The 15,382-nt window shown below is 33.2% G+C and overlaps 1 protein-coding gene across 1 annotated transcript; it reads right to left on the reverse strand.

Annotated features, from left to right (window-relative positions):
* Positions 1-5,386: 5,386 nt before the first annotated feature.
* Positions 5,387-9,656, reverse strand: LOC141480681 (protein hunchback-like). The gene is made up of 2 exons (XM_074170935.1): positions 9,452-9,656; positions 5,387-7,019 (listed from the first exon to the last, which is right to left on the reverse strand). Exons 1-2 carry the CDS (start codon positions 9,515-9,517, stop codon positions 5,847-5,849), a joined length of 1,239 nt encoding a protein of 412 aa, XP_074027036.1. The 5' UTR covers positions 9,518-9,656; the 3' UTR covers positions 5,387-5,846.
* Positions 9,657-15,382: the final 5,726 nt, after the last annotated feature.

The raw sequence follows: 15,382 nt of genomic DNA on the forward strand, positions 1-15,382 counted from the left end.
CTATGAATATTCATTTGCAGAATTTTGAAGTTTTGATGGCTCTTGTTTATATCAAGTATCTGACTACATTCTTCAGTGGTGTCTATGCTATATGTTTCAACATTATCAATTCTGAAATCACGAATATAGGAATCCATAATAGGAATTTAGATGTAAGCTAGTCTGAGAGAAAGAGAGAAAAAAAAATAACTAATTATTAATACGTACACACAGCTAAGGTTAAAATGAGTATGTATATATATAAAATATAAATAATATAGAATGTAAATTATCTTGTTTATATGTGTATATGAAATTATTTAATGCTAAATTGAGTATGTATATAAGTATATATAATAAACTGTAATAAAATATTAAGAGCAATGTATATATTTAAAATCGTTATAAAATGTCTGAAATTAAGATTGGAAATAGTGTATGTATAGAGTTGTGTTGAAAATGCCACAATGAAATTCTAAAATGTAGTTGTATATTTTAAATCAAACGTTCAGGCTCCGGCATACCTTATTTCTATTTTTTTAACTCTATTGTTCCGTATAATAATGAGAGACAAGAAGAAAAATAAAATAAAAAAAACTGGAAAATTGAATCAGGAAACAAACTTAAAAAAATATATACAAATTATTTTGATTCTAGATGTAGACTAATGGAAATTCATTAACTATTTTGATTCTTTGGTGGATGAAATAAAAGTTAAAATATTTCAGGCCAAGTCACTTCACAACGTTTCGATTATTAGTATCCAAAATCGTCTTCGGGTCTAGCCACAGTACTTCACAACGTTTCGATTGTTAGTATTCACAATGATGACTGACGGTCATCACCCGAAGACGAATGTGGATGTTAACAATCGAAACGTCGTGAAGTGATTTGGCTTGAAATCCCTTGATTTTTAATGGTTCAACTTTCAATTTTTTGCATAATTTTTATTTTGTTGTAACTTCATTTTAAGTTCTTCTTTTTAGTTTGTTACAGTCATGAAAATTAGAAATGTACAGCTTAGCCTACCTTCATCATAAAAAAGGAAAGGATGAAAAATACAACAGTAATCTGTAGGGTGTGTAATTTGGAAATTACTATCTTTTTGCTGCATACTTGTTAGTTTCATTTATTTTTTGATTTTTCACTATATTCATTTATTTCATTTACAGACTCAAACAAATATGGATCCGTATACAAGGAATGAACCACGTTCATGCCCACTACGGCATACTACTCCAACCCCATGATCAGCCACGGACAATTTCCGCAGCAACAGAATATTCCACCTCACATGACGTACAATATGAATCACACCCCCTTGACACCGCCCAGTTCAGATCCGATGATCCGATGCATGTCAACGATTTTGTCTCCAAAGCCAAGCGAATGTCCTGTCGAGGAAAATAGATTCAAGAAGGAAATATATGACCAAGAATTGGGGATCTCCAAGAAAAACTCTCGCGGCAAAACGAAAACCTACAAATGCAAGCGTTGCCCTTTTGTTGCTACAACCAAAATTGATTTTTGGAACCACTCCAGAATACATATGAAAGATGACAAGGTCCTTACATGTCCAAAATGTCCTTTACAGATCTTAAGCACCACCTGGAGTATTACATGCGGAACCATGACGGTTCCATATGTACGGATTTGCTCCGTTACTGAGTCCTATCAGGCTACCATGGCGAATTCAGCTTAATTGCAAAAAAAAAAACATCAATAGCGGCTAATTAGTTGCCAAAACAACGATTTTGGTGCTCGTGCCGATCCCTAGAAATCGCAAATAATGCTATCGTGATATAAAGGTAGCAAGTTAACTCAATAAATTATATGCTTTTTTTATGTTTATAGAAGATTCAGTTACTATTTAGTTGCTAAACCTTGGATATCTTCCAAACATTTCTAAAGAATTTTTTTATATTTTTTCTGATCTTGCCATCTTGAAACTGTTTTTTTCTGGAATACAGTGTTTTTTGAATTCGTTGCTTACCAGGAGTATACTCAAATACAACTTGAGTATCAACAACACAATAGTTGAAACCGATCGGCCAATTTTCATTTTTTTTTAAATTTTTCCACGTTCTTGCTATTTCGAAACTGGTTTTTCTTAGAATGAAAAGTGTTTCGAATTTGTTGCTCACCAGGAGTATACTCAAATACAACTTGAGTATAATACAACTGATTTTTTTATTTTATTTTTTCATTTTCCTCATTCTTGCTATCTTCAAACTTCTTTTCCTTGGAATAAAAAGTGTTTCAAATTTGTTGCTCACCAGGAGGGTACTCAAATACACTCCGAGAATCAGCAACAAAATAGTTGGCTTTGATCGGCCGATTTTCAATACTTTTTTAAATTATCTCTGTTCCTTCTATCTTTAAACCGGTTTTTTTCTGGAATGAAAAGTATTCTTGATTTGTTGCTCATTAGAAGAATACTCAAATACCCCTGGAGGATGAGCAACAAAATAATTGAAACCAATCGGCCGATTTTTAAAATTTGTTTTTCATTTACCTCATATTGCTATCATGAAACTGGTTTTCCCTGAAATTAAAGATGTTCAACTGTTTTGTTGCTGATACTCAAGGTGTATTTGAGCATACTCCTGGCGAGCAACAAATTTGAAACACTTTTTATTCTACAGAAAACCAGTTTCAAGTTAGCAAGAACGAGGAAAATAAAAAAAAACTTGGACGATCGGTTTCAACTATTTTGTTGCTGATTTGCTGTATTTGAGTATACTTTTGGCGAGCAACACTTTCAAAAAACCCTGTATTCCAGGAAAAAACAGTTTCAATATGGCAAGATCGGAGAAAAAATATTAAAAAAAAATATTTAAATTTTTTTAGAGATATCCAAGGTTTAGCAACTAAATAGTAACTAAATCTTCTGTCAAGATCAAAGAAAAAGTATATAATTTATTGAGTTAGCTTGCTACCTTTATATCACGATAGCATTATTTGCGATTTCTAGGGATCGGCACGAGCAACAAAATCGTTGTTTTGGCAAATAATTAGCAACTATTTAGCTACAAATTTGTTTTTTTTTTGAAATTTTGCTGGATTCGCCATGCTAGCCTGATAGGGCTCAGAAACGAAGCAAATCCGTACCTACTTATGTTCACAATAACTTTATTTGTACTGTAGTACAAATACTCTGTGTACTGAAAATATTCATTATATTGATACTTTTTTTTTAACAAACTATGTCTTGAAACAAGATGAAATCAGTAATACTGCGATATAAATTTAACTATTGAAATTATTTTATGATATCAATGTGATATTGAGATGAACTGTTTGGAACCTTTGGTGTAGTAATGAATATAACTGGCGTTTTTTCCCAACACCATACCTTTATTTCAACACACCGACACGTGTTTCGATCACCAAGTGATCATCTTCAAGAGGACGATCAAACTTGATTTTCCTCTTTAGAGGAAAATAATAAAAATTCATTTATTTACTTCCAGAATTTAGTTTTGCTCAACTGAGTTGGCCGTTTTTCTACTGAATATTTTCAAATCAATTATGTCTCATTAATGTGAAACTTGGTGTACTTATTAGACTAACTCGTATTTCCTATTTTACTTACGATTCAACTGTACTGATCAGTGTCAATTGTACCCTTCTTTCAAATGATAGCCTGGGATAGGGAAAAACAAAAACAGATATCATGAATTAATCAAAATGTATTTAATTTCCTGTCTATATAATTTGTTCAAAGAGTAATTATCTTAAATACATATACTCGTACACTATTATAGTACCTGCACACGTTTGATTGGTTGCTCTTCTATTCTAAAGAATAAAATGACTAGATATTAGAATCATCTTAATAATGTTGGCAACAGTATGTGGGATTGTCGTGCAAGATGTAACTGTATAGAAAGTCTTTCTCTGCATTCTTCAGGAGTCATAATGCCCGTAAATGGGTTACTCAAGCCATGGTAACCCATAAGGATGGTATACATCATTGGATCTCCAAGGGTGAGATCGTAAAACTGACAACTGTTCTGGTTACCATTATTGATTACTGAATTATTAGCATCTTCATGGTTCATATCTTGAACCACTTCTACATTTTCGAAAATAGTGGTGAAACATCCATCATCTTCTTCATTCCCCGAAGATTCATTATTTGACTTTGGCTTGACCGTGAAGGGCATACTCGGAACTTTTTTTCAACTGGTTGGAAAGCGTGGGTTACGGCCTGGATTGTGGCTTGAGAAGCGCTCGGCACCAAAGCTGCAAATTGTCTCTTATGTACCAGTCTCTTCAAGTTTTCCAACACTCTCGGATTGTGGATTTGCATTCAGGGTTTGAAGTAGTAGCTTCAGTAGGTTTCTGACTTTGCTGTTTCACCTTAGGTCGTCTTTTGGTACCATAGACAGCAATAACTTGCGAAGAATTTGGAGTGTCATCTGCATTCAGAACCAGTTCTTGTGTATGTTTGTACTTACGCAAGTGGAGTTTGAGAGAGTGGCAGTACTTAGTAGCAAGGTGTATTTGAGTATGCTTCTGGTGAGCAACAAATTCAGAATACTCTGAATTCCAGAAGAAATCGGTAAGAACAGGAACAATTTAAAAAAATATTAAAAATCGGCCGATCAAAGCCAACTATTTTGTTGCTGATTCTCGGAGTGTATTTGAGTACCCTCCTGATGAGCAAAGAATTTAAAACATTTTTCATTCCAAAGAAAACCAGTTTCAAGATAGCAAGAATGAGAAAAATGAAAAAATCAGCCGATCGGTTCCAACTATTTTGTTGCTGATACTCAAGGTGTATTTGAGTACCCTCCGTATTCCAGAAAATTCCGGTATCAATATAGCAAGAACAGGGAGAATTAAAAGAAATATTAAAAAATGGCCGATCAGGGCCAACTATTTTGTTGCTAATTCTCGAAGTGTATTTGAGTACCCTCCTGATTAGAAAAAAATTTAATACACTTTTTCTTCCCAGGAAAACCATTATAGCAAGAACGTGGAAAATGAAAAAAAAAAAATTAATCGCCCGATCCGTTTCAATTATTTATTTTAGGTGGTACTCGAAGTATATTTGAGTATACTCCCGGTGAGCAACAATTTGAAACACTTTTTATTCTAAGGAAAATCAGTTTCAAGATAGCAAGAACGTGGAAAATAAAAAAAAATAAAATCGGCCGATCGGTTTCAATTATTCTGTTGCTGATACTCAAGTTGTATTTGAGTACACTCCTGGTAAGCAACAAATTCAAAAAACACTGTATTCCAGAAAAAACCAGTTTCAAGATGGCAAGATCAGAAAAAATAAAAAAAAATTCTTTAGAAATGTTTGGAAGATATCCAAGGTTTAGCAACTAAATAGTAACTAAATCTTCTGTAAAGATTAAAAAAAAGTTTATAATTTATTGAGTTACCTTGCTACCATTATATCACGATAGCATTATTTGCGATTTTTAGCGATCGGCACGAGCAACAAAATCGTTGTTTTGGAGAGGAAAATAATTACTTACTTCCAGAATTCAGTTTTGCCCAACTGGGTTGGAATTTTTTCCACTAAATATTTTCAAATCAATTATGTCTCATTGATGTGAAACTTGGTGTAGTTATTAGACTAATTTGTATCTCCAATTTTACTTACAAATCAACTCTACTAAACAGTGTCAAGTGTACCCCTCTTTCAAATGATAGCCTTGGATAGGGAAAAACAAAAACATACATCATCAGTTATTCAAAATGTATTCAATTTCCTGTCTATATCATTGGTTTAAAGAGTAATTATCTTAAACACATATACTCATACACTATTATAATTCCTTCACACGTATGATTGGTTGCTCTTCTAGCTAGTCTGGCTAAAAGAATATATTGACTAGATATTAGAATCATCTTAATAATGTTGGCAACTGTATGTGGGATTGTCGTGCAAGATGCAACTGTATAGAGAGTCTTTCTCTGCATTCGTCAGGAGTCATAATGGCTGTAAATGGATTACTGAAGCCATGGTAACCCATATGGATGGTATACATCATTGGATCTCCAAGGGTGAGACCGCAAAACTGACAACTGTTTTGGTTACCATTATTTGTTACTGAATTACTAGCATCTTCAGGGTTCATATCTTGAACCACTTCTACATTATCGAAAATAGTGGTGAAACATCCATCATCTTCTCCATCCCCCGAATATTCATTATTTGACGTTGGCTCGACCATGAAGGGCATACTCAAGACTTTTTCTTCAGCTGGGTGGAAAGCGTGGATTACGGCCTGGATTGTGGCTTGAGAAGCGCCCGGCACCGAAGCTGCAAATTGTCTCTTCAAGTTTTCCAACAGTCTCGGATCCTGATCTTGTGGATTTGCATTCAGCACCAATGGGTTAGGAGAAAAGGGTGCGATTGGATCAAGGTTCGAAGTAGCAGCATCAGTAGGTTTCGGATTTTGCTGTTTCACCTTAGGTCCTCGTTTGGTACCATACACATCAATAACTTGCGAAGGATTTGGAGTGCCATCTGCATTCAGAACCATTTCTTGTGTATGTTTGTACTTACGCAAGTGGAGTTTGAGAGAGTGGCAGTACTTAGTAGCATATTTGCAGTCAGCACAACTAAATTGGTAGATGTTGGAATGTGACTTTTTGTGAGAGATCAGCATCGAGTTATTGACGCAACTGTAGTCGCATTGTGAGCACTTATAGGGCTTGGAACCGTCATGGTTCCGTATGTGATACTCCAGGTGGTGCTTGAGATCTGTAACGAAAGGACATTTTGGACATGTAAGGACCTTGTCGTCTTTTATATGTATTCTGGAGTGGCTCCAAATATCAGTTTTGGTTGTAGCAACAAAAGGACAACGCTTGCATTTGTAGGTTTTCATTTTGCCGCGAGAGTTTTTCTTGTCAACATCGCATGTCAACATCGTTGCCATGCATATGTCCGTGGAGGGCATGGACGCGGTCGGTTGACTTGTAGCCGCTGCTGAGCCTCCATTTCCATTGCTTTCTAGAGAAGACGCCAGTCCGAGTTCATTCCTTGTAGACAAATCCATATTTGTTTGAGACTGTAAATGAATTAAGTGAATATAGTGAAAAATCGAAAAAATAAATGAAACTAACAAGTATGCATCAAGAAGATGGTAATTTCCAAATTACACACCCTATAGATTACTGTTTTATTTTTCATCCTTTCCTTTTTTATGATGAAGGTGCGCTAAACTGAACATTTTCAATTTTCAACATTGTAACAAATTACAAAACATTGAAAGTTGAACCATTGAAACCAAATAAAAATCAAGAGATTTCAAGCCAAGTCACTTCACGATCGTCTTCAGGTGATGACCGGCAGTCATCATTGTAAATACTAACAATCGAAACGTCGTGACGTGATTTGGCTTGAAATCTTTTAACTTTTATTTCATTTTAATTGTACAACTTGGAATTTTTTGCTTAGTTTCCTATATAATTGTAATTTTTTCTCAGGTTTTTTTGCTTAGTATAATTGTTATCTTCAGCGATTCATTTTGATTTTCAATTTTAATTCTTCTTTCAGAGATTGTGAATCATACCATACCATATTACACAATGAAAGTCCGAATTAACGAAATCCACCACGAAACATTGTCAACAGTAACACTCTGAAGTTGAATAAAATTCAGTTTCAAAAAAACTTTTATACAATACACAGCTTTGTTCCAAACAATTCATGAACCGAATTAGTCCAGAAATGTCATAGGTATGTGAAAAAAATCACTATACGAGTCACCTACGAAAAAACCTGCATTCTTATTCTTATGAACTGAAAATTGCTCCAAAATAAAAATATTCGACAGGTATAAAATGAAAAATTACCCAAGGAGTCATTTTAAATTACCAATCAGAGGTATACGTAATTCAGTTAAATTACTAAAGAGTTATGGTAAAAGGAATCAAAATTTATTCAAATTATTTGGACATTACCATTTTTAAAAATTGATGAAATACGGAAATGAAAAATAAGAGTATCTTCAGATGAAGTGGTGCTGCAGGTTTTTCCTGGTTTTCCCGCAGTTGAAAAAGCAAATGAGCCATTGGAATCGATGATGTCGTCCGGAGCGCCAATTAATTTATTGACATTGTTTTATAATTTCATGATTTGTAGGTATATAGTAAAAATGGCGTTTTGATTGCATTTTTACTCAATAATAACGTGAATACGACTATGACTTCAAAAGCTATGATACACAGTGAAAAAACCCTACGAAGTAGAACAATCTCATCAGTCACGTTGAAATTGCATAAAACATTCTTTTGATAAAAAATTGTAGCGGGCAATATACACATTTCGTACATTGGGGAAATTTAAAGGAAATTTAAAGGTCACTGACAAATCATTATCTCAGTACAATATTTTCGCCTCCAGTAAACCAGTAAAATTAAACCCTTCTTGCATAAAGCAGTTGCAATTTGTTTTACCATCCACCTGCTTTTTAGAATGAACATTAACGCTTTTACGAGGCCTCAAAAATGAGATGCAATGGAAAAAGAATCTATTTTTTTGAAGATGTCAATTATGAATCTAACAGCTTTGTGAGATTTTCTTTTCAAAAATAAATGCTTTAGGAATAATCAATTTTTACACTTACCCTTCCAATTTGAGACGAACGTAGAACACTAAAACTTTATTTAAAAAAATATATTCGTTCTTGTATGAACAAGATATATCTTTGACTACGACATAAACTGAAAATGCTTCAGAATTAATAGTCTCGACAGGTAAGAAAATACCAAAAGTATTATTCAGGTAAATACATAATCAGGTACTATTGAGGGCAATTAAATTTACTCAATTTGTTTGGATATGTCCATCAAATAATTTTCAAAAATTTATGAAATATAGAGATGAAAAATAATATTATACAGAGTATTTCCTAACTACTGTACGAAACTTCAGATGATGATTCGTTAGGTCGTTTAAAAAAAAATTTTTCGATTTTATATAATTCAAACTACAACTTTTTCGTCGCTTGTATTTTCTTTATATCTAGCTTAGGTTTCGAGAAAAAAAATTGAAGCCACTTTGCATATCTTGAACACCTGCTTTGGAGACCAGCTGACAGTGATCGTTGTCATATCAGTGAAAGTCAGAGTTGTCAATTACCAGTGATTCCATCATGAATAATTTCACTAACACTGAAATGGCTGACATGCACTTTATTAATGGATTAGCAAATGGAAATGCGGAAGTAGTACGGGGAATTTACCAGATATCTTACCAGAGTAATTCCATGTGTCATTTAGAAATGCTACATGCAAGATTATGTGAAACTGGCAGTTTTAATAAAAATGCAGGTGATGGGAGACGATGGACTGTAACAATGCCAGAACTAGAAGAAGCTATACTTGATGCTATACAAGACGAACCATCAAATAGTACCTGAAAGATTGCACTGCAGCTGGAAGTCAGCCCAAAAACCGTATGGACAGTTCAAAAAAAACCTACACCAATATCACTGACAGCGGGTCCAAGCTCTACTGCGTCGGGATTTTCACCCAAGATATGTTTTGCAGGTGGTTGATTCATGCAATGGCACACAATGATAATTTTTTACCAAATATTTTTTTACGAACGTAGTAAATTTTTCACGAAATGCTATTATGAACTATCACAATGGCGATTTTTAGACCTACCAAAATTTCAAATTTATAAAGAAAGTCATATTTTCAGCATCAATTTTCGCTGAACGTTTCGGTAGAAATGACTGGTGACTACCTGATTGGCACACTTTTTCTACCAACAAGATTAACACGTGAATCCTACATGGACTTTTTGCGAGACTATAAACCGACCAAACAATATCTGACCAAAAAGGTGTTTTTGACCGATCTAAATAAAAATGTTTTAAAACCTCATAATTTAATAGATTTGTTTTGATAACATAAGAATACTGCGATCTGAATTTAACTATAAAAATTAATGTTCTTGCTAATGCCGATATATTTCTAGTAGACCCAGAAATAAGATTTTTGTAGTAAACAGTCTTAAATGGTGTTTTGATTACATTTTTACTCAATAATAACGTGAATACGGCTATGACTTTAACGTCTTTACGACCAGACGCTGTTTTGCTGAAAATAGTTGATGATTTCAAAAAATTATTAAAAATTAATATACTAGCAAATTAAGTAGTTTTGAACATTAACGCTCTTACGATGCCTCAAAAATGAGATGCAATGGAAAATGAATCTATTTTTTTGAAGATGTCAATTATGAATCTAACAGCTTTGTGAGATTTTCTTTTCAAAAATAAATGCTTTAGGAATAATCAATTTCTACACTTACCCTTTCAATTTGAGACGAACGTGACACTAAAACTTTCTTTAAAAAAATATATTCGTTCTTGTATGAACAAGATATATCTTTGACTATGACATAAACAGAAAATGCTTCAGAATTAATAGTCTCGACAGGTAAGAAAATACCAAAAGTATTATTCAGGTAAATACATAATCAGGTACTTTCGAGGGCAATTAAAATTTAGTCAATTTGTTTGGATATGTCCATCAAATAATTTTCAAAAATTTATGAAATACGGAGATGAAAAATAATATTATACAGGGTATTTCCTAACTACTGTACGAAACTTCAGATGATGATTCGTTAGGTCGTTTACAAAAAATCTTTTCGATTTTAGATAATTCAACTGAACTACAACTTTTTCGTCGCTTGTATTTTCTTTATATCTAGCTTAGGTTTCGAGAAAGAAAATTGAAGCCACTTTGCATACCATGAACACCTGCTTTGGAAACCAGCTGACAGTGATAGTGTTGTCATATCAGTGAAAGTCAGAGTTGTCAATTAGCAGTGATTCCATTATGAATAATTTCACTAACACTGAAATGGCTGACATGCACTTTATTAATGGATTAGCAAATGGAAATGCGGAAGTAGTAGGGAGAATTTACCAGATATCTTACCAGAGTAATTCCATGTGTCATTTAGAACGCTACATGCAAGATTATGTGAAACTGGCAGTTTTAATAAAAATGCAGGTGATGGGAGATGATGGACTGTAACAATGCCAGAACTAGAAGAAGCTATACTTGATGCTATAGAAGACGATCCATCAGATAGTACCTGAAAGATTGCACTGCAGCTGGAAATCAGCACAAAAACCGTATGGACAGTTCTCAAAAAAACCTATACCAATATCACTTACAGCGGGGCCAAGCTCTACTGCGTCGGTATTTTCACCCAAGATATGTTTGGCAGGTGGTTGAATCATACAATGGCACACAATGATTTTGTTAGAAGTGTCGCTACCTACTTGTAAGAGGCAACATGTGGCTTATGCACGGGGCCTCAGCTCATTTTAGTGTTCTTGCTCGTCAGCATCATCACCTACTCTAATCGTTGGATTGGACGTGCAGGACCTAAAAATTGGCCAGGTCGCAGTCCTGATATGAATTCTTTGGATTGCTATTTATGGGGTCATCTGAAGGCTCTTGTTATCATGAGAGTCCTGTACTGAATGTGAATGACTTGAGGAATCGAACAATTGGCAATTGCAATGTCATAGGAAATACTCCAGGTAATTTTGAACGTGTCAGACAATCAGAAAGTGGATATGTTGGTTATTTATTTTAAGGTCAAAATTGTTTATTATTTACTTTCGATTTTTATTTTATTCTGTCCATATGGACGGTTTCTAGAAGTGAGTTTTTCATAAGTTTTATTTTTTGTTGCTTAATCTAAAACAATAAAAAACCACAAAACAGTCAGTGGAGTTTTTTTCTCAATATTGTTGGCTGTGGTGCCCATTGAGACGCCACTGGACCTAATAATTTCAAGTTCGGGCTAAATGAGCGCCTTCAAACAAATCGGTGTAAGGATATTTATATTTTATAAATACATTTTTTTTAACTACAATGATCTGTATTTCAGAAACAAAGAAAATTCGTACATATGTTCATAATAACTTCATTTCTTAAATCGACCTAAAGAATTATCCTCCAAAGTTTCTACCGTAATATTTATTACATGGATACTTTTTTAATTAAATTATGACTTAAAACAAAATAAAATCAGTAATACTACGATCTAAATTTAACTATTGAAATTATTTATGATATCAATGTGATCTTGATATAAACTGTTTGGAACCTTTGGTGTAGTAATGAATATTACTGGAGTTTTTTCCCGACACCATACCGTTATTTTAACACCTCGACACGTGTTTCGATCACCAAGTGATCATCTTCAAGAGGAAGATTTTCGAAACACGTGTCGAGGTGTCGAACATAACGGTTTGGTGTTGACACAAAACTCCAGTAATAATAATTAAATGTTCATACATTTGAAAGTAGTTGTTTCGGATGAATTTTCCATTCTCCTTTGTATCCCAAAGAAAGTTTTGTGCATCGTCTACACATCTTTATGGATAATTTCTAACACCAAACCGTTATTTCAACACATCGACACGTGTTTCGATCACTAAGTGATCATCTTCAAGAGGAAAATTAAACTTGATTTTCCTCTTGAGAGGAAAAAAATTATTTATTTCCAGAATTCAGTTTTGCTCAACTGGGTTGGAATTTTTTCTACTGAATATTTTCAAATCAATTATTTCCATTGATGTGAAACTTGGTGTACTTATTAGACTAACTCGTATTTCCAATTATATTTATTCATTTATTTATTTATATGGGATAAACCTAATTACAGTGTAAAAATTTTACAAAAAAAGTACAATATAAAAATGTAAAATACAAACTAAAACGCTACGGAATGTTTCTGCAGCACACAACTATATTACATTATAAAATACTATAGGATATAGAAATAAAATTAAACTTGTTACTACCTTATGTAAACAATTACCAACTTAAATTATTCAATGATTGTTTAAAACGACCATAAGAGACACCAAAAATACTGATGTTTTTGTCATCTACTAACTTTAGGGTTCTTTCCAAGGGTATATGTTTGCCATAATTTGTATGATGGAATATGAAATAAATGGCTGTGACTAAGATTCCTGTTCGGAACATGAATGTTGACAGATTCAAGTAATTCAGGACAAGTTATTAGTCCATTGAGCAGCTTGAATGCATAGCATAGATCTGCATGAATTCTTCTGGTTTGCAATAGTTTCAGCCCTACTTCTTGTAATATACTCGAATAGTCATGGTACTGTATTTGAAGACCCAACTTGCCTTGCAATCTTCAATCTTCCAATTCATTTATACTGTACAACTTTTTTGCTTAATATAAGTTTAATTTCATTTCATTTTGTTTGTTCTTCAGCGATTCATTTTCAATTTCATCATTGTGAATACCAACAATCGAAACGTTGTGAAATAACTTGTTTTGAAATCTTTAGATTTATTTTAATCGTACAACTTTATTTGCTTAATATAATTGTTATCTACAGCGATTCATTTTGATTTTCAATTTTAATTCTTCTTTCAGAGAACAATTAAAGAATCGAATTGGTCCAGAAATGACATAGGTATGTGAAAAGAATCACTATACGAATCATCTACGAAAAAACCTGCATTTTTATTCTTATGAACTGAAAATTGCTCCAAAATAAATATCTTCGACATGTATAAAATGAAAAATTTCCCAAGGAGTCATTTTAAATTACCAATCAGAGGTATACCTAATTCAGTTAAATGATTGTTTAAAGCGACCATAAGAGACACCACTGATGTTTTTGTCATCTACCAACTTTAGGGTTCTTTCCGAGGGTGTATGTTTGCCATAATTTGTATGATGGAAGGGAATATGAAATAAATGGCTGTGTCTAAGATTCCTGTTCGGAACATGAATGTTACAGATTCAAGTAATTCAGAACAAGTTATTATCAGCAACAAAATAGTTGGCCTTGATCGGCCATTTTTTAATATTTTTTTAAATATTCCCTGTTCTTGGTATCTTGAAACCGGTATTTTCAGGAATACGGAGGTTACTCAAATACACCTTGAGTATCAGCAACAAAATAGTTGAAACCGATCGGCTGATTTTTTAATTTTATTTTTTCATTTTTCTCATTCTTGCTATCTTAAAACGGGTTTTCCGTGGAATGAAAAGTGTTTTAAATGTTTTGCTCATCAGGACGGTACTCAAATACACTCCGAGAATCAGCAACAAAATAGTTGGCTTTGATCGGCCGATTTTTAATATTTTTTTAAATTCTTCCTGTTCTTACCGGTTTCTTCTGGAATACAGAGTATTCTGAATTTGTTGCTCACCAAGAGCATACTCAAATACACTTCGAGTATCAGCAACAAAATAGTTGATACCGATCGGCCAATTTTTAAAATTTCATTTCATTTTCCTCATTCTTGCTATCTTCAGACTTCTTTTCCTTGGAATAAAAAGTGTTTCAAATTTGTTGCTCACCAGGAGGGTACTCAAATACACTATGAGAACCAGCAACAAAATAGTTGGCCTTGATCGGCCGATTTTCAATATTTTTTCAACTTATCTCGGTTCCTTCTATCTTTAAACCGGTTTTTTCTGGAATAAAAAGTATTCTTGATTTGTTGCTCCTTAGAAGAATACTCAAATACCCCCGGAGGATGAGTAGCAAAATAATTGAAACCGATCGGCCGATTTTTAAAATTTGTTTTTCATTTACCTCCTATTGTTATGATGAAACTGGTTTTCCCTGGAATTAAAGATGTTCAACTGTTTTGTTGCTGATACTCAAGGTGTATTTGAGTATACTCCTGGCGAGCAACAAATTTGAAACACTTTTTATTCTACAGAAAAACAGTTTCGAATTAGCAAGAACGAGGAAAATAAAAAAAAAGCTTGAAAATCGGACGGTCGGTTTCAACTATTTTGTTGCTGATACCTAAGGTGTATTTGATTATACTTTTGGCAGCAACACTTTCAAAAACCCTGTATTCCAGGAAAAAACAGTTTCAATATGGCAAGATCGGAGAAAAAATATAAAAAAAATATTTAAATTTTTTTAGAGATATCCAAGGTTTAGCAACTAAATAGTAATTAAATCTTCTGTAAAGATCAAAGAAAAAGTATATAATTTATTGAGTTAGCTTGCTACCTTTATATCACGATGGCATTATTTGCGAATTCTAGGGATCGGCACGAGCAACAAAATCGTTGTTTTGGCAAATGATTAGCAACTATTTAGCTACTAATTGATGTATTTTTTTTTGAAATTTTGCTGGATTCACCATGCTAGCCTGATAGGGCTCAGAAACGAAGCAAATCCGTACCTACATATGTTCACAATAACTTTATTTGTACTGTAGGTAGGGAAATACTCTGTATACTAAAAATATTCATTATATTGATACTTTTTTTAACAAACTATGTCTTGAAACAAGATAAAATCAGTAATACTGCGATATAAATTTAACTATTGAAATTATTTTATGATATCAATGTGATATTGAGATGAACCGTTTAGAA

The sequence above is a fragment of the Leptinotarsa decemlineata genome, unplaced genomic scaffold, assembly GCF_025532065.1.
Source record: "Leptinotarsa decemlineata unplaced genomic scaffold, Ldec_3_MD MMD2_tig00000008_RagTag_RagTag, whole genome shotgun sequence".
Taxonomy (NCBI): domain Eukaryota; kingdom Metazoa; phylum Arthropoda; class Insecta; order Coleoptera; family Chrysomelidae; genus Leptinotarsa; species Leptinotarsa decemlineata.

Excerpts from the sequence above, each read along its gene's own strand:
- LOC141480681 (XM_074170935.1), bottom strand. The coding sequence starts at position 9,517 with ATGAATCAACCACCTGCAAAACATATCTTGGGTGAAAATCCCGACGCA. Across the intron at positions 7,020-9,451 it reads CAGTAGAGCTTGGACCCGCT|TCTCAAACAAATATGGATTT; the intron begins GTCAGTGATATT and ends ATTCATTTACAG.